Here is a 25,042-nt window from a genome sequence, read left to right as displayed (position 1 = left end):
GAGCATAGTCTAAGCAAAGGATACCCAACAACATAAAACACTCATCTCTTTCTCTCTTTATATATACGCTGCTACATATATATATATATATATATATATATATATATATATGAATTATCTCTATTATATTGAGATAATAATATTGTTGGATATTAATATTAAAATTTTTTATTTATATTTTTTATTTTATATTTATTTATTTATTTATTTATTTTACAACACTTTTATTCTTTTAGACACATAATAAAAAGACCCTTCTAGGTTCCAATTTAGCCACTTCCATGTAGGCCAAGAAGCCACGTAGTGAGAAAAGGGACTAAGGCTAAGCCTAGTTTCAAGTGTCCAACTCCAATAAGCCATTGACTTAGAACCAGCTGATAAAAACTAAGTTAAAAATAAAATTGAAAAGGAAAAAAGAGCCTGGTCCAGCTGATAAAAACTAAGTTAAAAATAAAATTGAAAAGGAAAAAAGAGCCATTGACCAGGTTTAATTTTCTGATTTAGTTGCTGATCCCATGAGCTGGCAGCATGTTTACTTGTAATTACATTATTAATTACTTAAACTTAATTTAGTAAAATTTTTTAAAAAATTACTTGTACTTTATAAAAGTATAAGCATTTTATTTTGTGTTTTGTAAATAAAAAAATTATGTACTTATGTTTATAATTTTTAAAAGTCAGAAGTGTACATAAATCTTTTTTTTAAGTTGACTTGTATTTATTAAAATTAAAGTCTAATATAACTTCGTACATTAATTAATATTTAAATTTAATTCTTATATTAATATCTATTATAGTATTTTTAAATTTTACCAAACGCACTTGTTATTGCTGATACTTATTAAAAATTATTTTTAATTTAATTTATCAAACACAAATACTACAACTTTTAAAAAACTAACTTTTAAAAATTAGCTTTTATAAGCTACTTTTAAAAAATATAAATTTTACCAAACTAAAACTTAATTAATTAATATTCAAATGCTAACTTGATAAAATTAACTACCACATCTGCAGGCACCTCATTTTCATTGGACCATTCAAAAAAATTCAATGTTTCAAGAATTGGTCTGAGTAGAAATAAATTAGTATAACTAGTTACAATCAAATTAAATGAAGGCATATCTACCTCCCTTTTCAATTAAGACAGAAACAAAGAAATGATTTGGATCTTGAAGATCTTTGACAATAGCAGCATCCAATGAAGAAATCACCTTCAAGCAGCATCAATAAAAGTTTGCATAATCAATATAGCCAAAGAAAAGAGAATGATCGTTCTTTCTTGAAATCTTTCAAGTCTGCTTTCAGAGCTGTTTTTGCATTGTTCCTCTCCGGAAGCAAAAGAAAGACACCCTCAAAAGTTGATGAAAGAAACAACATATCAAAAGTCAGAGGAGTATCATGTAAGTCTAGTATGAATAAAAATAAAATAAAATAAACGGAAATTTTTAGCTTTGGTTTTGTGCTTCATGATGTTGAATTCTTTCGATTTTTGCAGCTTCAATTGACTCATCCAAAAGTTCATCAAAATGGAAATTTTCTAACTCCTATGCATCATCATCTAGAACTGCAAGTGGGCAACTTGAGATTGGAAACTTCACCTTTGAAGAAATCTACAAGTCAACGTCAAGATTCTCCCCGGAGAATCAGATAGGAGAAGGTGGATTTGGAACAGTTTACAAAGGTAAGCTTAACGACGGAACTCTTGTTGCCGTGAAGCGCGCCAAGAAGGTACATGATCATGTCATTCTCCTGCTTTCTGCTATTTCCATTCTCTGAAAATTCTTTGATTCTGACAATTTTTGTTAAAACCACTCCTCCAAAAGTTTAAACCGATAGAAAGAGTATATAACAAGAATCGAACTCTAGACTTTTCGTTACAGAAATTTTAATATCATGTCATAAAATTACTTTTTCAAAAAACTTAAACTAATAAGAAGAGATATATAAATAGTTATATCTCTAACAAGAAAACTAAGTGAGTTTGTTCATAGGACGGACCGAAACACTTGTACGAGTTCAAGAATGAAATATACACCTTGTCAAAGATTGAGCATCGGAATCTTGTGCGGCTATATGGATATTTGGAGCTTGCAGAAGAGAAGATTATTGTTGTTGAGTATGTTGGTAATGGGACCCTTCGCGATCATCTAGATGGTAAGTCTTGTGTTCAAATACATTGATATTTTAACCACCACTTTGTTGATGTGAAATTAATGAATGAACAATGCAGGTACTCAAGGGGATGGACTAGAAATTGCTGAGCGTCTAGACGTAGCAATTGATGTGGCTCACGCAATCACTTACCTTCACATGTACACAGGTAGAAATATTGTGTTGTTTTTTTTTTTATGTTTTCTTATTCTCTAAAGTAGTCTAAACAAATTTATGTCTAAAATTCAAATTACTTGTGTATTTTATCTCCTGGTATGAATATAAAAGTGAAAGCAGGCAACATGGAAGTACCTGAGATATTGTTTGATTGACAGATAATCCAATTATTCATAGAGACATAAAAGCATCAAACATTCTAATCACAGAGAACTTAAGGGCCAAAGTGGCAGACTTTGGTTTTGCACGCTTGTCTGATGACCCTTCAGCAACTCATATTTCAACTCAAGTTAAAGGAACTGCTGGCTACATGGATCCTGAGTACCTAAGAACATACCAACTCACTGATAAGAGTGACGTTTATTCGTTCGGTGTTTTGCTTGTCGAAATGATGACAGGACGGCATCCCATCGAGCCCAACAGACCCCTCCAAGAGAGAGTTACAATCAGATGGGTAAGTATATCAAGTATTCGTTCTGTTTGATCAATGTCACCCTTCAAAATTTCTAAGTATTCAAAAGCATTCTTACAAACAATTATTACTAGCTTTAATTACTCTATTGTTTTTTATAATTTTACTAAATTTTTAGTTAGATTCTTATATTTTTTTTCTTTTAATTGAGTTTCTATATTATTTTTAATTTTATAATTTAGTCCTTTCTAGTATAAAAAATATTAGAATTAACTGAATAGAGAAAATCTAGAAGACCAGCACTTTTATTAAAATTTGGCCAGCACTTAACTAACGAAAGAAAAGTGAGTAATCCTACACCATTGGATGAAATCTCATACTATTAAAAATACCAATGATGGCTAATTGATAGATACAAATCACAAAATTTGTTGGCCCCTAACACTCCTCAACTGAATATTTTTTTACAAATTAAAGGTATTCATAAATAAAAGCGTAGCTAAATCTTTGACAGCATGTATTTAAGAGAAATATTCGGTTAATTTTAACGTTTTTGATATAAAAAGAATCTAATTACAAAATTAAAAACAGTATAGGAATCCAATAAAAAAAACAGAGGGACTTAATTAAAAATTTGATAAAATTATAAAGACCAACAAAGTAATTAAACCTTATTACTATTGCCTTAATTACTTCATGTGGAAGTAAACTATAACTCAGCCAGAACTTAGAAGAAAGAGAACAATTTGTTTGCATTATCAAGTTATTCAAAGCATGCACATTGTTATTGAACATATTGAATTACTCAAGAAGGATATAACCACACTTGCATTTCCAATTTTATAATTCATAAAGGATTTGCCACAAGTATTCCTTGCTAAATGGATGCACCTTTTGATCATGTTTCTGCAGTGCTATGGTTTTAGTTAGTTTGCAAAGTGAATTAGTTATGCAGATAGATAATTAAGTAAGGTGAATTCTATAGTGTCTATTATTTGGTGTTCAATTTTTGTCTAACTTGTTTTTTATAATAAATTTTAAATATTAAAAAATTATTTATTTTTATATTTTTTAAATTAAATATTAATTTTAAACTTTTTTTTAATATATTAGACACTACTTTTTAGACACCATCATAATCATAATTGCTATTAAGTAATCTATTTTATTATATACTTCTCTTATATTTTAATGGCAAATTCTATAGTGCCTATAAATTTGGTGTCGAAATTGTCGAACTTACATTGTATGGTAAGTTTTAAATATTAAAAAATTATTTATTTTTATATTTTTTAATTTAAATATTAATTTTTATCTTCTTTTAGTAAGTTAGACAAATATAAATAGGCACTATAGAATGCACCTATTTTAATATTGACTTCAGTTAGGTTCAGAAATATTTGTGACATTAATTTAATTCCTAAAAAAAGATATACATGTGAATAAGTCTCTCTCTTAAAAAATACGTGTAACATCAATTTAGTCATTTATTTTCTGTAAATCCATAAATTTGTGTGATCTTGCATGTACAAAACCAAATTAAAATGAGGTCATATGCATATTTCAAGGGTTAAATCAATGTAAAAAAAAAAAAAAAACTGCAGATGGCTATTAACCTATATTTTCAAAGACTAACCTGATATCAAAATTCACAAATCTTTCAAAGATCAAAATGTTGTTATTACAATATTACATGTATCTTTGAAAGATCAAATAGCTAGTTTAATCCATTTTATATTTGATATGACAACAAAATTGGTAGAACATACACTCCAAAGAAAATGAGTTGCCTAGTAAGATATAATTTGGTTAATGCAGGCAATGAAGATGCTGAAACAAGGGGATGCTGTGTTTGCAATGGACCCGAGAATGCGAAGAAGCCCGGCCTCTAACAAGGCAGTGAAGAAGGTTCTAAAACTAGCCTTCCAATGCCTTGCACCTTCGCGGGAATTGCGGCCATCAATGAAGAGTTGTGCAGAGGTTCTATGGGGAATCAGGAAAAGCTTTAGAGATGAAGCCACTTCTAATGTTCCTCCTCTTCCTTCTCACCAATCTGAAAATTTTCCTCAAAGAGGAAAGAATTTGCAAACGGTATTTGGTATTGAGGATGATGAGAGCAATAAATTTGCTTCTGCACCTAACCAAATTCATTCATAAGATTTGTTCATTGATTGTTAAATATATTTCCACACTTTGTTATGGTGGATGCTATGTGTCTTATCTGTATCTATTGATTGGTAATCAGGTTTTTCATCGGTGAAAAGAATTTTACATTCTAAGAGAGGTGTGTTAGATGAACTTATTCTTTTATAAAGCACATTGTTGCCAGTTTACATAAATAAATCATTTTTTCATTTTTTTTCCTTCTTAAATTTGATTCTCAGATGTGATCTCGAGTTCCTTCTTTTATTTATATATAATATGTTGGTTCTTTGGGGAGATTGGAATCAACCAAGAAGAAACACAGCAATTACAAAGCAGCAATCTTTTTCATGGGAACCTTATCTATCGCCTAAAATTATTTCAAGCACAGAACAAGGGAGAACACAAATATATTACCATGTAGCTTGATTAAAAGAAAAAAGGGCTTTTAATTTGCAACAAACAATAAAAATAGTTATATCCATCGGAATAAACTCAATAAATACAAACTAATTAAATTTACAATCTTTAATTTGCACTCTCCCTCTCTCTCCCTCTTTTCCTCTCTCTCTATTACTCAATTTTATAGGCACATAGAACAAGACAGAACTCAAAGGTAGCAATATTGAGAGTTGAATAATACCCAACACTCCCATCATCACTACCCTCACAACCTTCAACAGCGCTTCCTTCTTTCTCGCTCTCCGCCTCGGGTGGGCCGGGCTTGAATATAAAAAGCCCAGGCCCAGCAGCAGCACCACAGAACAACCAATCATGAACGTCCCAAAAAACCTGAATGGGCTGCTTGTTAACCATAACGGTCTGATTGCCTCTAAACTTCCATTGTAAATTCTTGACGTGGATGAGCACGATGCCGTCGATGCTGATCCACATCTCGGGGTCGTTAGGACCGCCGGTGGAGCTGTCGACGACGATTTCGCTGTCTTTCCTCTTCTCATCGAACCTCGCCTTGGTGGCGAAACTTTTCCGGGCGAACACATTCTCTTTCTTGACAAGCAGCATTGCCTCCACCAGCGCCGGCCGCGACTTCGTCCTCTTGTATGCCTTCTTCTTGTAGTCTCCCAACAACAAAACCACCTCGTCTTCGGAAATCAACGCAACGTAGTAATCGCTGTTCGGTTCGGGGCTGCCGGAGAATTTCGCCGACCGGAGGTCCCAATAGACCTCGACGGAACGGCCTTCCACGTCGAAAGTCTTGTAGCCTTTCTTGCTCCAAAAATGCCATGGCTTGACGTCGATCTTGCAGCCGAAATGCGCATCGCCGCCGGGGCTATCGACGGTGATGTGTAAGGAATGGTTCATGAGATTCTTGCACCACAAGATAGAGATGTTTCGCCAATACCCTGCCACATTGGTTTGGTAGAAGCATGTTACGGTGCTCTGTGCCACTTTGCTTGGTAATGGTTCTTCTGATGTCTTCTCCGATGGGTATGATCCTTGATTCGAAACCGATTGCGCCCTAAAGGAACGGAAAGCCATTCTGTTTCTTCTCTCCTTTTGGCTTCAAAACAAGGCTATGACTGCCGTATCTTTATTTGTTTTGTGCATCAAGATCCTTCTTTCTTTGTTTTTCTTAGTTTTCACATCACCCCTTTGCGAAGAATGAATGATGCGATTTTCTTTTCCAACGAGGATCAACGTATTACAAGATTTGTTTGTTTTGTAATGGGGGTTAATTATTCAGCACTAACAAACATGCAGAAATTTCATGAAAGGACTTTGAAGTTGAGGCGACAATGTTGGTGATGATGATCGTGTTTGTTAGTCATTTTTTCTTTTTGGGGCAAAGAAGGGGAAATGGGGAGAGAAGAAGGTTGGTTGTTTTCGTTTTTTTTCTTGGGAGAAAAAGTCTCCATCGTGTGAGGCTGGGAAGGTGTGTCCGAAAGATTAGGAACAGAAGCGCATAAACCACCTTTCTAAAGAACTTCTTACAACTGTTAAAGTGGAGTAAATAAGGAATATTAGTTCACCAAAATTACCAGGTCCAAAGGTAGTTTGTTAGAATTATAGATTATAGATGCTATTGCATCAATTAAAATTAATATGGACAAAATAAGGACATGCCTAGATTTTGCTTATACTTCCTTTTTGGATGTGTAGCATTATAACTCTTAACTAAAATCAAGTATGTTATACTAAAATGAAAAGATGGTAGATTCAACTCTTAGATTTAACAAAATATTTGTTTATAGATTATATACGAATATTTTGAAAAAGAAAATTTGTATATCAGTTTTCTTTTATATTTTATATATATATATAATACAGAAGTATAGATCTTTAATAGATATGTGACATGTAAAATGAATATTAACACACCAAACCGAATAGAATTTAGGCAAAGTTTCTTCGGTAAATGCTCAAATGAGGGAGAGAGAGAGGTGGAGAGGGAGGTGGGAAACCACCGGACGGGGTGAGTTGCGACAACAGTATCTAGGCAAAGATCTAAGGGTTTGGAACCGAGAAGAGTTTCTTCGATTGGAACAGGATTCTTTTACCGTTTTCGTAGACAGGTTACCGGGGGACATATCGAAGCAGGAATTGTTTGGGCTGTTTTCATGGACGGAGAGGATTAATGACATTTACTTATCCAGAAAGATGAAGAGTGAGATGGTATACCTATTTGCATTCATCCGATATACCACGAAGGGTGGAGCTTTGAAAGCAATTTCAGAAATGAATCGCTTATGCTTACGGGGGAAGGAGATTTTTGTAGGGGAGGCTAGGTATAGGAGAGACATCTCTAAAGGGAAGAGGCCACCGGGAAGTGCAGATACAAAGAGAGGACCAGATACTAAGAGGGATGATGTGGAGAAAACTCAGGTCGAACTTGGGTCTCCCATGGCAGGTAGGGTGGTTGATCGAGGGATAAAAACGGGTCCGACTGAGAGTCAACTGGGTGGATTCAGAACTCCGGATAATGTACATAATCCGCATGGAAGTAATCTGCTGAAGGATTCCGAGGGCTCGGGGGTAAGGGAAATTCAGGCTTCGGTGGCTGAGAATAACTGGGATTGGTTGCAGCGGAGTATTATTGGAAGTACTAGGCAAGCTATTGACTTCCGTCTATTGAACACCATAGCACGAATGGAGTGGCCTAAAGTAGTAAAGGTTTGCGCGGGCCGTGTACTAATTGATACGCCAAGGTTTGATGTTATTCATGAGAAGGTGTGCATTCACGTAGGCACGGTTAGGTTTGATGTGTTTGTTTCCGAAGTGGGGAGCGGGGCTTATGCCTCATTGAGTAGTGCAAGGAGAGTTGAAGTTACATGGAACCAAGGACTGGCTCTCGGCGAAGGTTCTGCTGGCAAGGGAAGCACAAGGATTGTTGTTGATAACTGTCAAGGGCGGCTGGACAGAGGGGATGCAGCGGCAGAGTTGATGCTGCCGATGGTAAGGGAGGAGGTGCAGCTGAGGGGTAAAGTTGTAATATCATCAAAAGATTTGAATGAGTGGGATAACGAATTTTTGAATTCTAAACCGGTAATGCCTACAATTAAGGGCTTTGATTTCAATTTGTCACAGGCGGACATGGTGGGATCCCTCATTAATGATGCGGATACTGATTCAGATAGAACTTGGTCATGCGACTGCGTTGGTGGGCGAACATATGCTGGGGCAGAGGTTACTAGTAATGCTAGGAGATCTGGGGGCACTAATGAGGTTGGTTCGTGGCCTACTACAGTTGAGGCCCATCATTTTTTATTCAAGGATAAGGAGTATCCTATGGGCTTCAAACACTCAGGCCCATAAAATGGATGTGGAGGAAGGCAGAAGCAGAACTGGGCTGCTTGCATCCTGGAGCGGGGAACTCACAGGGTCGGACCTGAATACTCTGAGGGAGGGGCTACGAGGAACGAAACAGACAAAACCCTTGAGGGCGGCGCGGCCGTTTGCAATAGGAGGTGATGCCAGTCAGCTTGTTCTGTTCTCTCGCCGGAGGAAGGGACTATTCCAGATGACGCGGTAGTATGCCAGGGGCTGGGACGTCGGGCGCCTAACGGTGAAGCAGGAAGACTTAGCGACATCTATGCTGGGGAGGGGGGGCCGAACTCGCCGGCGCAGTGTGCTGGGCTCCACAAGGGGCGAACGGAGGAGCTGGTATGATATTATGATGATACTCCAGGAGCAGAATGAGGCCATAGCACTAAAGAAAAAACAGGCTAAACAGAAAGTGAAAGCTAGACGAAGTCGTCCGAAAAATCGAAACAAGGTGTGTACAAATTTTTAAAATGATTTTTTTTCCTGGAATGTTAGGGGGTTGGCGGGAATTGAAAAATTGAGTATGGTGAAGAACTTTAGGAAAAAATTTAATTTGCATATGTTAGGCTTGATAGAGACAAAAAAAGAGGTTCTGACTAAATATGATGTAGTGCAACTGTGGGGTAATGATGTAGTGGGGTGGGAGTTTATGGGAGCGGAAGGTGCTTTTGGCGGTCTACTGCTGATGTGGGATGAAATGGTATTTAACATGAACAACTGTTATAAGGGAGTTAGATGGTTATGTGTGGATGGAGTGCTGGTTAAATATAATTTTCGGTGTGCTTTCTATTTAGTGTATGGCGAGCATATCAGAGATGAGAAACTTGTTGTATGGGAGGAGCTGAGTTTCATCTCAAGTTTATGTCAAGTACCGTTTTACTTTATGGGGGATTTCAATGAGATTATTCACGTAGAGGAGAGGAAAGGGACTATGTCCATGCCAGTGTCTGCAGTGGAGTTTAAAATCCTGGATACAAGATATGGAGCTTGTAGATCTCGCTCTATCTGATCGTAAGTTCACATGGTTCAGGGGCCAGTCATGTAGTCGCATTGATAGAGTACTGGTTAGTGTGGAGTGACTTGAAGAGTTTCCTGACACAAGATTACGTGGAGGAACACGAGGATTATCAGACCATTGTCCGATGGTTATGGCTGTCACAAGGATGGGAGGGGGGCCAAGGCCCTTTCGGAGTCTGGATTCTTGGTTTACTCATGATGGGTTCTTGAGGATGGTGAAGGAGGAATGGATGAGCATAGGGGAGGCCCCATTCTTAAACAAGCTTAAGGCTATGAAGATTCCACTAAGCAGATGGCATAGAGAGAATTTTGGAGATATGGATAGGAGGATTAATATGTTTGAAGAGGAGATTAGGAAAGTCGATGATATGGTGAGTAACGGAGTGTATGATGGAACAGCGGAAGCAAGGAGGAAGGCGCTTGTGAGCTCATGTAAGAAATGGTATATCAGGAAGGAGATTCATTGGAAGCAGATGTGGGAGATGGACAGAAACACTAGATACTTTCACAGTCTAGCCTCGGCAAGGAGGAGGAACAATCGGATTGATGTCTTGAGAATCCACGGCAGATTAATTAGGAATCAATCCCGAATTAAAGTTGCTATAAGAGATTTTTATAAGGATTTGTACCATCAGGAGACCTCACCTAATATAGGCTTTCGGGATGGGCTGGTAAGGCAGATAACTGAGGAAGAGGCCATAAGGCTGGAGGTGATGCCAACTGCTGAAGAAATAAAGAATGCAGTGTGGGATTGTGAGTCAACAAAGGCACCAGGGTGTGATGGATATAACATGAACTTTATTAAGAAGTGCTGGGATGAAGTTGGGAAGGAATTCACTGAAGCAGTGCTGGGGTTCTTTCGGTCGGCTCGGCTACCTAAGGATTCGAATATCACTTGGGTGGCTCTGGCACCAAAGTTTGTTGGAGCTACAAAAATCAAAGATCTCCGGCCAATTAGTATGGTGGGTTGTGTGTATAAGGTTATCTCTAAGGTGCTGGTTCGGAGGATGCGAAATGTGATGTCAGGCTTAGTAGGCGAGACTCAGAGTGCGTTTGTACAAGGCAGGAAAATTCATGATGGAGCTTTGATAGCCTGTGAAACTGTGCAGTGGGTTAAGGCAAGAAGAAGGAGCTCAGCGATAATTAAACTGGACTTTCAAAAGGCATATAATAGGGTCAAATGGAGTTTCGTGGATATAGTTCTGCAGAAGATGGGTTTTGGCCAAAAGTGGCGGGGTTGGGTTAAGGAGTGTGTATGCTCTGCGTCTTTGTCGATGCTTATAAATGGGTCCCCTTCTAAGCCCTTCAAAATGGAAAGGGGTCTACGACAAGGAGATCCATTGTCTCCCTTTCTTTTTGTGTTAGTTGTAGATGTTCTTCATCGGATGATCAGAGAGGCAATGACGAATGGGCGCATTAATCTGCTTTTGGTAGGACGAGATCACATTCAGTTGTCGCACTTACAGTTTGCGGATGATACTATACTGCTCTGTCCCCCAGAGGAAGAGACTATTAGAAATTACAAGCGCCTACTGCGTTGCTTTGAGCTAATGTCTGGGTTGAGTATTAATTTTGAGAAGTCCAGTTTCATCCCAGTTAATTGTGAACAGCGTTGGACGTGGCAGATGTGTCAGTTGTTGGGATGTAAGGAAGCCTCTCTACCAGTCCGGTACCTTGGAATCTCTCTGGGAGCGAACCCAAGGTTAGTGAAGACTTGGAAACCAGTGATTGATAAGGTGGAAGAAAAGTTGAGCTTGTGGAAGGCGAAGACCCTCAATAAAGCGGGCAAGCTAGTTCTAATCAAATCCGTCCTCAATAGCCTCCCGATATACTATCTCAGCTTATACAAGATGCCAAAGGCAGTAGCGGAAAAGTTGATCTCATTACAAAGACGGTTCTTATGGAGCAAAGAGGATGGGAAGATAGGGATGCCACTAGTGAAATGGGAGATAGTGATGGCTCCTAGAAAGGCGGGTGGTTTGGGAGTGGGAGATGCAGTGATTAGGAATACAACTCTTCTGTTTAAGTGGTGGTGGAGATTTTCGAAGGAAGATTGCCCCTTATGGAAGAGAGTAGTATGCTCTTGTAATAGCATGGATCCTTCAGCAATGCTACGTGGTCAGCCTATTCCTACAAGAGGGGGTCCTTGGAGGGATATTTGTCAACTTCAGATCAGGGAGCTGCAAATTAAAGAACAGATGATTAGAGGCTTATCTATGGACGTAGGGAATGGCAGAACAATCAAATTCTGGGAGGATGTCTGGTTACCGGGTGGTAGGTTGAAAGAGATGTTTCCTAGCTGTTCTCGGTCTCAAACCTTACAGATTCTGTTATAGGGGACTGCGGATTTTGGGACGTGCTAGAATGGATATGGAGTTTCCAGTGGAGGAGAAAATTATTTCAGTGGGAGCTGGACCTTTTAAACCAACTCCATGAAGTCTTGTAGTCAATAAGCCTAACAGTTGGGAGGGAGGACAGAGTGGTTTTGGAAATATGATAAAGCTGGGATTTTTTCTACTAAATCCTTTGTGCAGGTGATGCAGGAAGCAGTCCTCCTGAAGAAAATTACGAGCTATAGTTACACCAGTGCTATTTGGAGGGGTTTCGTCCCGCCAAGGGTTGAGTTATTTTCTTGGTTTGTTTTGGTTGAGAGGGTGAATACTAAAGAGAGACTCTGCAGATTAGGTGTCCTTGACCAGCATGATAATATGTGTGTTTTATGCTGCAAGTCTGTTGAGTCTGCTACCCATCTATTTATTGGTTGTGAGATCACATGGCAGGTGTGGTGTGCATGGCTATTCGCTCTTGGAAGGACGTGGACTATGCCAGGTACACTAAAACAACATTTTGAGAGCTGGACGAATGGGTCACCAAGAAAGAATGAGGGGAAGCGGTGGTTGATTGGGTTTTTTGCTGTTATCTGGGTAATTTGGCTAGAAAGGAATGATAGAGTCTTCAATAATAAAGGATCAGGGGTGGTGGAAATTATAAACAAGTCATTTATGCTCTCCGACGAGTGGATTGGTGGTGAGCCTCTTGGTTGTTGATGGCAATGCCGAAGATAACTAGAGAGTACTTTGCTTTTTAAGTTCATTGATCCTACTTTGTATGTTGATTTGTCTGCTACTTGATTCCTTTGCTCCACCTTATTGTGTTGAGCACTTTTTACTTCAAAAAAAAGATATGTGACATGTAATTCATCTTTAATATTATAAGCACTAGTAAATGACCCGTGTGATGCACGGAGAATGTCCAATACAGTAAAAAATACATTAATCTTATAGAAAATATTCAGTATAGGAATCAAAAAATATATTATGTATGCATATAATATAATGTCAACTATTAATCAAATTAAATTAACATACGCAATTTTTTTATGGAATAAAAAATTAAAATTATTTCTTACATATTAATTACTAATGTTAAGAAATTTTTTTATGTCATATTACATAACAAAAAAGAATTTTTCATGTTCATTGTATAGAAAAAAAATTAGGTTTAGCAAAAAAAAAATACACGAATAAAAATATCTAAATTCACACATCCCTAAATATGTCCACCTTCAACTCAAATAGATGTGTTAATATAATTTTGAATATACAAACATCCTCAATTTGTTAAATATCTATTAACAACTATTAAAAAAATTTGAATGATCACATGGTTAATATCATATTATAATCATCTGATAAAAATTGAGTAAAAAAAAATACATGATATAATACATAATATGATCATGTAATAAAAGGTGAGGTACCTAGATAAAAATAAATTGCATTCATATTAATTATATATATACCCCGTTAGTATATCATATTATAAATTTATACAATACATATTTTACAAAAAAATAACTAAAGTATTATATGTTTAAAATCTTACTACTTAATAAATCTAACAAAACTAAATAGTCTTCGTTTTTTTTTTTTTTTGACAATCTCCTTTATGATTTAATGAGTAGATTATACTAAAAAGAAAAATTTATAAGTCAAGTTGAATGTAATTAATTATTTAGTTTTAATTATGCATTATAGCAAATATTATATTTTTTTATTGACTAAATGTTATATATACAAAAAAATTAATTTATTAAACATTATATATATTTTCTAAAGAATAACACATTCTACATTTGAAATGTCTAATACACAATATTACATTAATATGATTGAATAACACAATGAGTTAAAAAATAAAAAAATGGATAGGTAAAAGAGATACTACATAATTTATTTGTATTTGAATAATTTTATGAGTTCAAAAATCATACATGTTTAACACCTATAGATAATAATAGAAAAAAAAAACACTTATATAAACCACAAACATTAAAAACACCAATAAATTTTGAACGCTTACATCTCATTTTTCTCAAAATGCTATAAATATTATATAATTACATGATATTAAATTTAATGTTAATTTATATAATTATATGAATTATTATATTTAGGTGTTCCAAATGCATTGTCTGTGCGAATCACGGAAAATACTTAATATATCTTGCTTAATCTTACATCTATATAAACACTTGGAACATAGAAAGCATTTAAATATATCTAGCAAAAATAAAAAATCTTATAACACTTTTAATCAAAATGAGAATAACTAACTGTCGAGATCAAGCGCCATTTAGAGTCGTCTACATTGTTGCATCTTCATGTGCTTGATAAATCAAGTAGTAGTAGCAGAATATAAAGCAAAAAATTTTATATCATAATCATAATTAACAATTTATTAGAATAGGTATCTTTTGTTTTCTGCCAATGGTGTCGATGCAGAACATATCTACATCTCCTTCTTTAAGGAGCTTTTAAGAGATATATTAACGTCCTATGTGCTTAACTTGAATACTCATCAACTCACTTTAACATCATAATATAGATCGTAAAAAACATAGTAAAAAAATCTGACATACTATAAGGAGAAAAATTTATGTTGCTATTAGATTTGTTAAATGAGTAAGTTTTATATTAATTAACCTGTTATGAAGAGCTTCAGCACCCTTATTATTTGACAATGTATTGACAAATTCCTACATGAATTTTATTATATTACTGGGATTAACCTCCTCAGTGTTTGAAACATATGATGGACCCACATCTTGATTCTCTTTTCCTTTTTCTTTCTTTTTGTATTTTGACTCGTATAGCTCCATTTTCTTGTCTCTCCAAAAGGCCAAAGTTCAACTCTTCCTCTTTATATTCTCAAGCCAGGAACAATCGACAGATCGAGCAACCTCTTCATTGAATGCAGTAAAGTAAGAACTTCATCTATATGCTTAACTTGAATACTCATTAACTTACTGCAACAAATTTTCATCTCAGCAACGGCACACTAAAAAACTCCAACATAAAAGGAAAAGAAGAGATAAATGTCCAATTCCCAATGACCTACACGCAATAAAATAAAATAAAGTATGAAAGAAAAAATAACAACAAAGCTTTCACATATTAGATGATTAAGTGTTTCAAATAAACCATGGTTGTAAACATGACTATTAAAATCTATCACTTTACTTGTTTCTTCTATAATTTTTTCTGGACTCTCACATATGTATAATGAATAAACTATTGCCCACATCGTTCACTTTTCTCATTGGAGACTAGAGAGTCTTTATATTGGATATTTTAATATAACGAAACCCACCTATAATGCAAAATATAAATATGAATTTAGTCCCTGCAAGTTTCTCAAAATATTACATTTTTCTAGAGTGCAGAAAAGTGTTCTTGTAACAACCTTTGGTACTCATCGAAACCCAGAAGCAACCCTTAGAAATAGCCACTCTCCTTTGATTTCATAGTGAAAAGTTGTATGACTTTACTCTTGAAAATTGAAAGAAATAAAATTGTATGAATTTGAACTTTAGTGTCTTCACTAAAGTTACACATTAAAAAGTAAGTGCATTCAAATGCTGAATATTACACAGTATAAATATTTTCTTTTAAAGAAACTAATAATCTAATACCAACCAAGAATGATTTGAATCTTCAATGTGAGTAAACCTGCTATCCAAAGAAATAGATAGTGCACAATTTTTACTTCTATAGATTGTTATGAATAAAATGTGTCTTGACAAAATGTGACATCACATGTATGCTTCAGCTAAACTATAAAAAAAAGCTAGAAAAATATTAAACACACCAACAATAACATGAAGAGAAATTTTAAATTTCAAAGTAAAACATAAAATCTAAGAAAGGAATAATGGAAATAAGATGATAAACAACATGGATTAAGGTGCTAAAGGTATATCATATTGTAGTAAAGGGATCCGTGCTATGCTTAGACAAAGCACATAAGACCATGGAACTAACGACTCTGTATAACAACCCAAAATAATTATAACACTCAATGCTTTCTGTATAAGTTATTTTCCAAAATATAGGCATGAAGAATGACATTAACACATTAATTTAATGCTTTGATGGGTCTAGTGAAAATATCTTTGGGTATCAATGCCTTAAATGGAGATGTGAATGCTATTGTCACATTAAACAAAATTGCATCAACTATGCTTATGAAATCATGGACATGGTATAATTATCAATTAATTTCAATGAAAGAATAAAATAAAAATAACTGCTGCTAAAAATATACACGACGGTATTCATGTCGAATACAATATTATCAGTTTTAATACGTAAAGGCATTGGACTGGAGCAATAATGAACAATGTGTGTGGAAAGGAGAAGAAATTGAAAATAAAAAAGTAACCATCAAAACTCACTAATAGTTTGTAATAAAAATTAAGAACATAATATCCATGAACACCGAACATATAATATATTACATAACTTGTATGCACCATGCATGATGCTCAGTGAATGCATCAAGTTCCTTGAGAAGATTGAATGAGAAAGCCATTGGTTCAGTAATTCAATAAGTATGATTTAATGACTTTATGAATGGTTTGGTGAGAAGAGAACTAAACAATAACTCAAGGATGTACAATATTATTATTTGGAGATGGAATCAGTAGTATTTACAGAAATTGATTACAGGTAATAACATAAGAGAAACTATTATTAAAGATAAGAACAAATAAAAAAAATAAAAAATTTATGGCAAGCAGATCAGGTTACCTTTAAATTAGAAAAAAGGAAGACTCTCAGACATGATATGAGGAACAAATAAAGAAGCAATGGACATGAAAGCAAAACAACATTATAGTTATTATTTGTCGAAACTATAGATAACTAATGAGTATAGCAGATAGTCTAAGCAAGCACATTAGTTTATTATTTGTAAAAATATGAATACAAAAGCAAGACGACAAATCTTATCAGCTACACTACAACTGTTATAACAGAAATTGAAGGGTGAAAGGTCCAGATCGCAGTAGAACAAAGGATAAAATTACATTTAAGTAAGCTTTGCATGCAATGAGAACAAAGCAATATTGTATAATTATGTGAAAGTAACAAAAAAATACATATTAAATACATATCATAATCATGTGATAAATATTGGGTGACTAAAATGCACATAAAAAATATATGATATAATACATAATATAATCATGTAATGGAAGGTGAGGTACCTAAATAAAAAAAAATTGCATTCATATTACAAATAAAAAAAATATCATTATATATATATATATATTAGACCATGCATAATTTAAAAAAATAACTAAAATATTATAGGTCTAAAATCTTACTATTTAATAGATCTAACAAAATTAAATAGTCTCTTTCTCTTTGATGATCTCCTTTATAATTTAATGGGCAGATTATACTAAAAAAAAAGTAAGTCAAAAATTGAATCTAATTAATAAATTAGTTTTAATTATGCATTATAATATTATATCAAACAATATATATATATATATATATATATATATATATATATTACTGACTAAATGTTTTATATATTGGAGTTAATAGATTACACTTTTATTCTTTAAAAGAAATTAGTTGACAAAATAGATTATTATAACTGGATATTTGATATTTAAACTAATTAAAATTTCTCAAAGAATACGTAATAGTGAGGAATTAAAATAATTCAGGATGAAAAAAAATATATGATTCCCTTAAAACACACTTTGAAGATTTTTACTCACTTATATTATTACCTTTTGTAAAAGTGGTTGTTGTAATCATTTTTCATTATTCTTATGTATTTAGAGATTGCTTCCTATGTTCTTATATTTAGAACTACAATTTCTCAAAATTTGATCATTAGAAACAATAAACTAAAATATAATGATAAGAAAATACTAAAAATAATGAAAGTTATTGGAATTTTTAATCATTCATGTAATTAATAGAGTGTGACTCTCTTTTAAAATTATTATATAATGCTTCATCTACGATTGAATTACCTAATAGGAGAAAAAGAAAAAAAAATGCTTAATATATCATAGTTCATTTATAAATTGCATAACCTAATAGATGCAAAAATAATGCAACTGCACCTGCAAAGAATAGCAAGACAAGGAGTTAAAGGAAAAAGTCTTAATACAAAACATATATATAAAACTCACTAAATAGAAAATAGTTAAAATGCTTAAAATATATTTTATACAAATAATATAAATATTTATTTAATATTTACTCATAATCATATTTATTATAATTATTATTAGTAGTAGTAAACAAAAAATAATACGAGAGAAAGGGTATTTTAAGCTTTTAGGTGATTCAATAACTAATAGTTCCATTAAGTCATCAACATCCTAAGATGTGAACTGCGAACTTAGGAATTTGATGAGGAGGAACTTCCATAGGAATTTTTGTGCATTATTCCTATTAGGTGGTTCTAAGTGAACCTTTTCATTGTAATTAGAAGAACTTAAGACTCCTATTAAACGATTCTATTTGTAATTAGAGGACCAATCACATCTGTATATATCTTATCAGTATCAAAATGAAGGTGCAAAATTAAGTATGGAAAGAAATGTGCAAAATTAAACATGTAAAATGCTTAGAATAATGAAACTACTCTTGGTAAACATACGTGCAAGTTATATGTTTGATGTGTGCAAAATATCTATAAATATAAGTGCAAATTATTGTTAGTCAGAAATGATAATATTTGCTGGCTACGTAGCATTGCTCAATTCTAAAAATAAAGCAGATTTAAATTAAAAAAAATGGCACACACAATCAAGCAGAATCACAAACATAATAATACAAATTCAATCTACATGTCATTGCCATCACATTTCTTAGAAATATAAGACACATAACAGCTCTTACCAACATATTATCACCACCCCGAAAAGAATCTTTGAAGATTTTTTGAAGACTGGACAAATTAAAAAACTAAAATTACCCTTTAAGCCTGTGACGATGCAATAGTATATAGTAAAAGTAATAGAAATATTAGTTTGAGAATTCTTACTATAAGAATATTTCACTATCTGCACTTGTTGTCTGTCCGGTGCCAGATCTATCATAGTTTCACTTTGGGATCTCAGGATGTTCAATAGGCCCTGGTATTATCTGAAAAGTTTAAAAGTTGGATTACTCATGAACAATGCTGCTGCATAAAAAAGTTCCAAACGATGATTGTGAATCACATATCTTTATTTTACTCCTTACACGTCGCTAATGTGCTCTATGCTTTCCTAATCTTGCTGCATGTGCTCTAAATTATCACTGCTCAATTTTTACCACCGATCTATTCTATTCAACCATTTTCTCCTTTGAATCCACCACCACCACATTGATAACCACCACCTCTATATTCTACTCCACCACCATAGTGGTCGCCACCTTATCCACCGCCTAACTACTACCTCAATGTTCATTGCAATGCCACCGCCACCATGATGATGGATTAAAAAAAATAAGCGAAAAAACAACTATACAAATCCACTAAACAGTAAATCTTGGGGTTATAAATATACCTTTTTTTTGTTACCATTCAAATTTTAAATTTTAAATTTTAAATTTCTAAGTTTTTGTTACTTGTTAGGTGAAGAGAAAATAAATATGGAAGCAAAGAATGGATGAAAATTAATCAGTGATGAAAGAGAATTAATTGAAGGAAGAAATGGTCAGAAGTCATGGAAAATAAGAAGTAAAATTTACTGAAAAAAATAAATAATTGAATGGGAGACTACAAATGATTTAATTGTATAGAGAACACTATAAAATATCCAATTGTCAAGTTCTCTTTATCAAGATACTTTGAATCACTACCCGGAATGGATAAGATTTTGTGTCTTAGAGTTTTATAATTGAACACCTCACTGAAACGGTAGAATTTGATGAAGAAAAAAAACGATTTAAAAAATGAAAAAATTCAAAATATAGTAGATCTGAACAAAAATTTGAAAAACATCAAACGAAAAACCTTGAAATTAAAAATTTCTGAAAATCAAAAGTGATCAAACCTTGTTTTCAAAGAGCTTGTTGCGTAGTTGATGAGCGGATAATTTATACCCTTTTTGGCATTGTTTTTAGGTAGTTTTTAGTATATTTTAGTTACTTTTTATTATATTCTTATTAGTTTTTATTCAAAAATCACATTTCTGGACTTTACTATGAGTTTGTATATTTTTCTGTAATTTTAGGTATTTTTTGGCTGAAATTGAGGGACTTGAGCAAAAATCTGATTCAGAGGCTGAGAAAGGACTGCAGATGCTGTTGGATTCTGACCCTCCTGCACTCGAAATAGCTTTTTTGGAGCTACAGAATCTCAATTGGTGCGTTATCAATTGTTTTGGAAAGTAGACATCTTGGGCTTTTTAGCAATATATAATAGTCCATACTTTGTCCGAAATTTGATGGCCCAAACAGGCGTTAAAACCAGCCAAAAACTTTCTGGCGTAAAACGCCAGAACTGACATACTTTTCGGCGTTAAACGCCCATTTTGGCACCCAGGGTGGCGTTTAACTCCAATATGAGGCATATGCACGTGGAAGCTTGAAAGCTCAGCCTAAACACTCACCAAGTGGGCCTCGGAAGTGGAATTCTACACTATCTACACCTAGTTACTCATTTTCTGTAACTCTAAGTTACTAGTTTAGTATAAAAACTACTTTTAGAGATTCATTTAGCAACTCATGACAATTTTATTCCATATTGTATCTCTGACGGCATGAGTCTCTAAACCCCATTGGTGGGGTGAGGAGCTCTGCTATGTTTCAATGGATTAATACAATTACTATTATTTTCTATTCAATCACGCTTGATTCTATTCTAAGATACTCACTCGTACTTCAATTTGGAGAACATGATGATCCATGACACTCATCATTATTCCCACATTTATGAACGTGTGCCTGACAACCACTCCCGTTCTATCTGAGCTCAACGTAGTCATTGGGCGACAGCTTGAGTGCGTATCTCTTGGGATCAGAACTTTTGTGGTAGAGGCTAGAACCAATAGGCAGCATTCCTGGGATCCGAAAAGTCTAAACCATGTCTGTGGTATTCCAAGTAGGATCTGGGAAGGGATGACTGTGATGAGCTTCAAACCTGTGAATGTTGGGCGCAGTGATAGTGTGCAAAAGGATAGAGAGATCCTATTCCGACGCTAGCGGGAACCGACAGATGATTACCCGTGCGGTAGCTGTACATGGTATTTTTCATCCGAGACGAGAAATCCGACAGTTGATTAGCCGTGCAGAGATCGTACCTGGTATTTTTCATCTGAGAGGATCATAAAGCTTGCCATTGAAGGAAGCCATGCGTGTTTGGAGAAGAAGACAGTAGGAAAGTAGAGATTAAGATGACAGAGCATCTCCAGAACCTCAACCTGTTCCTCATTACTGAATCACAAGTACTATTTAATTCATGCTATTTACTTTTCATAACAAAACCATTTTTATTATTAATCTCCTGACTAAGATTTACAAGATAAACATAACTTGCTTCAAGCCGGCAATCTCCGTGGGATCGACCCTTACTCACGTAAGGTATTACTTAGACGACCCAGTGCACTTGCTGGTTAGTTGTGTGGAGTTGTGGAAAGTGTAATCACAATTTCCCACACCAAGTTTTTGGCACCGTTGCCAGAGATTGTTCGAGTTTGGACAACTAACGGTTCATCTTATTGCTTAGATTAGGAAGAATTTACCTTTTAGGTTGGTTTAGAGTCACTAAATTTGAGTCTTTTATTTTCTTTTAAAAAATCTTTTAAAAATTTTTATTTTTCTTTATTAATCTATGATTTGTCTTTGAGTCTTTTATTATTGTTTTTGTTAAAATTTTTAAAATTCTTGTTTTATTTTTCTAAATTTCTTTTCGAAATTTTTAATAAATAAATAAAAACCAATAACCTCATATTTTAGTCTTCTGTTTGAGTTTAGTTTCATGTTTTAAGTTTGGTGTCAATTGCATGCCTTTATTTTTCTTTCAATTTTTCGAATTACATGTTCTTAGTTCTTTCTTGATCTTCAAGTTGTTCTTGTTTATTTTCCTTGTTTGATCTTTAGTTTTTCTTGTTTTGTGTCTTTCCTTGTTTCTCTTGTGCATTTTCGAATTATTAGTGTCCAAAGTATAAAAATTTTAAAGTTTGGTGTCATTTGTGTTTTTATTTTCTTAAAAGATTTTCAAAATTTGTTCTTGGTGTTCATCTTGATCTTCAAAGTGTTCTTAGTGTTCATCTTGACATTCAAAATTTTCTTGTTTGCTTTCTTTATTTTGCTCTAAAAATTCTAAGTTTGGTGTCATTTTATTGTTTTTCTCTTTTCTCATTAAATTCAAAAATATCTTTTCTCTTTATTTTAATTTAATTTTCGAAATTTTCGTTTAAAAATTCAGATTTTTATTTTAAAATTTTTATCTTATTTTAGTTTTTTAAATTTCAAAATTTAAATCTTTTTCAAAAAAATCATATCTTTTTCAAAATCTTATCTTATCTTATTTCAAATTCAAATTTCAAATTTCAATCAAATTCCAAAATTCAAAATTTAATTTTTAAATTTAAAAATCAAATTTTTTTAAAATTTAAATTTTTTTCAAATCTTTATCTTATATTGTTGACTTTTTCAAAATTCAAAATTCAAAATTCAAAATTCAAAATTCAAAATTCAAAATTCAATTTTCAAAATTCAAAATTTAATTTTCAAATTTAAAATTTAAATTTCAAAACTTTTTAATTTAAATTCCTTATCTTCTCTTACCTAACCTATCTTATCTTTTCTAATCTCAAATCTTAAAATCAAATCTTTTTCAAGTCTTTTCTTTTATTTATTTTCTTACAAGTATCTTTAATTTTAAGATATATCTTTTTCAAAACTTCCTAGCCAATTTCTCTCTCTTCAATTTTCGAAAATCCTCACCCACATCTTTTTCAAATCTTTTTAACTAATTAATTAATTTAGTTTTCAATTTTCTTTTATTTCTTTTTCTTCTAATTTTCAAAATTATATTTAATTTTTCATTTATTTTATTTTATTTTATTTTCTTTCAATTTCGATATTCAAAAAAAAAGGAATAAAATTTTTATTTACAATCCACATCATCTCCCTTTCTCCATCATGGACCTAAGTGGAAATGAACAGTCCAGAAGGACTTTGGGGTCATATGCTAACCCCACTACTGCTTCATATGGGAGTAGTATCTGTATACCCCCCATCAGAGCCAGCAGCTTTGAGCTAAACGCTCAGCTCATTATCATGGTGCAGCAAAATTGCCAGTATTCCGGTCTTCCACAGGAAGAACTTATTGAGTTTCTGGCATAGTTCTTACAAATTGCTGACACAGTATGTGATAAGGAAGTAGATCAGGATGTCTACAGATTATTACTATTTTCATTTACTGTAAAAGATCAAGCTAAGAGGTGGTTAAATAACAAACCCACAGCAAGCATAAGAACATGGAAACAGTTATCAGACAAATTTCTGAATCAATATTTCCCTCCAAAAAGGATGACACAGCTAAGGCTGGACATCCAAGGCTTTAAACAAGAGGATAATGAATCTCTTTATAATGCCTGGGAGAGGTACAGAGGGATGCTAAGGAAATGCCCCTCTGAAATGTTTTCAGAGTGGGTGCAGTTAGACATCTTCTACTACGGACTTACAGAAAAGGCCCAAATGTCTCTAGACCACTCATCTGGTGGATCTATACACATGAGAAAGACAATTGAAGAGGCTTAAGAGCTCATTGATATAGTTGCTAGAAATCAATATCTATACTTAAGTAGTAGGTCCTCCATGAAAGACGAAGCTAAAGCAGTATCCATTGAACTTAGTCCTCAAGAACAAGTTGCTGAACTCAATCAGCAATTGCTTATTATAACAAAACAGTTTGCAGAATTCAAAGAGATGCTCCAAGACACTAAAAATGCTAACAAGAATATGAAAGCACAATTGAATCAGACAAGACAGCATCTATCTAAACAGATAACAGAAGAATGCCAAGCTGTTAAATTAAAGAGTGGAAGACATTGAATGTATCAACTCAAGGCAACAGAAAACCAAGAAAGGAACAACTGACAGAGAATAATCAAACCACCACCCAAAATCCCTCTGAGGACAGTAAGAGCCCAAAGAGGAATGATTTTGGCATTCAAACGCCAGAAAAGGGTGGACAGTTGGCGTTAAACGCCCAAGGGATGGCCAGTTCTGGCGTCCAAACGCCAGAAAAGGGTGGCAATCTGGCGTTAAACGCCCATGCAGCCCCCAATTCTGGCGTTCAAATGCCACTAAGGGATCAGACACCTGCAAGTGCTGATAACAACCCCCTTAAGCAGGCTTCTCCAACCACTTCTGTAGGAAATAAACTTGCAGCAACTAAGGTTGAAGAATATAAGGCTAAGATGCCTTATCCTCAGAAACTCTGCCAAGTGGAAAAGGATAAACAATTTGCCCACTTTGCAGACTATCTCAGGACTCTTGAAATAAAGATTCCATTTGCAGAGGCACTTGAGCAAATACCCTCTTATGCTAAGTTTATGAAAGAGATCTTAAGTCATAAGAAGGATTGCAGAGAAACTGAAAAAGTTTTCCTCACTGAAGAATGTAGTGTAGTCATTCTGAAAAGCTTACCAGAGAAGCTTAAAGATCCCGGAAGCTTTATGATACCATGCACATTAGAGGGTGCTTGCACCAAGACAGCTCTATGTGATCTTGGAGCAAGTATCAACCTAATACCTGCATCCACCATCAAAAAGCTTGGTTTGACTGATGAAGTTAAACCAACCTGGATATGCCTCCAAATTGCGGATGGCTCCATTAAAATTCCATCAGGCGTAATTGAGGACATGATTGTCAAAGTTGAGCCATTCGCCTTTTTCACTAACTTTGTAGTGTTGGAAATGGAGGAGCACAAGAGTGCAACTCTCATTCTAGGAAGACCATTCCTAGCAACTGGACGAACCCTCATTGACATCCAAAAAGGGGAGATAACCCTGAAAGTCAATGAGGATGAATTTAAGTTGAATGC

At 34.0% G+C, this 25,042-nt stretch overlaps 2 protein-coding genes across 2 annotated transcripts; one reads left to right on the top strand and one right to left on the bottom strand.

The window, feature by feature from the left end:
• The first annotated feature begins 1,004 nt into the window (after window positions 1–1,004).
• LOC107608098 (calmodulin-binding receptor-like cytoplasmic kinase 2) lies at window positions 1,005–5,086 on the top strand. Its single transcript, XM_088492444.1, has 6 exons — window positions 1,005–1,403; window positions 1,499–1,731; window positions 1,995–2,157; window positions 2,234–2,323; window positions 2,490–2,785; window positions 4,562–5,086. The coding sequence occupies exons 1-6, from the start codon at window positions 1,202–1,204 to the stop codon at window positions 4,898–4,900; spliced, it is 1,323 nt and encodes a 440-aa protein (XP_088348570.1). The 5' UTR covers window positions 1,005–1,201; the 3' UTR covers window positions 4,901–5,086.
• A 366-nt stretch (window positions 5,087–5,452) lies between these two features.
• Window positions 5,453–6,486, bottom strand: LOC148550713 (uncharacterized). Its single transcript, XM_088492445.1, has one exon. The coding sequence runs from the start codon at window positions 6,383–6,385 to the stop codon at window positions 5,459–5,461; it is 927 nt and encodes a 308-aa protein (XP_088348571.1). The 5' UTR covers window positions 6,386–6,486; the 3' UTR covers window positions 5,453–5,458.
• Between the last annotated feature and the right edge of the window lie 18,556 nt (window positions 6,487–25,042).

This window comes from Arachis ipaensis, chromosome B7 (assembly GCF_059453495.1).
Source record: "Arachis ipaensis isolate K30076 ecotype BB chromosome B7, ASM5945349v1, whole genome shotgun sequence".
Taxonomy (NCBI): Eukaryota; Viridiplantae; Streptophyta; class Magnoliopsida; order Fabales; family Fabaceae; genus Arachis; species Arachis ipaensis.
This window is presented reverse-complemented; position numbering and strand designations above follow the sequence as displayed.

Coding starts and splice junctions, on each gene's coding strand:
- LOC107608098 (XM_088492444.1), top strand. CDS start 1,202: ATGAAGAAATCACCTTCAAGCAGCATCAATAAAAGTTTGCATAATCAA. Junction 1,732..1,994: donor CCGTGAAGCGCGCCAAGAAG/GTACATGATCAT, acceptor GTTTGTTCATAG/GACGGACCGAAACACTTGTA. Junction 2,324..2,489: donor TTACCTTCACATGTACACAG/GTAGAAATATTG, acceptor TTTGATTGACAG/ATAATCCAATTATTCATAGA.
- LOC148550713 (XM_088492445.1), bottom strand. CDS start 6,385: ATGGCTTTCCGTTCCTTTAGGGCGCAATCGGTTTCGAATCAAGGATCA.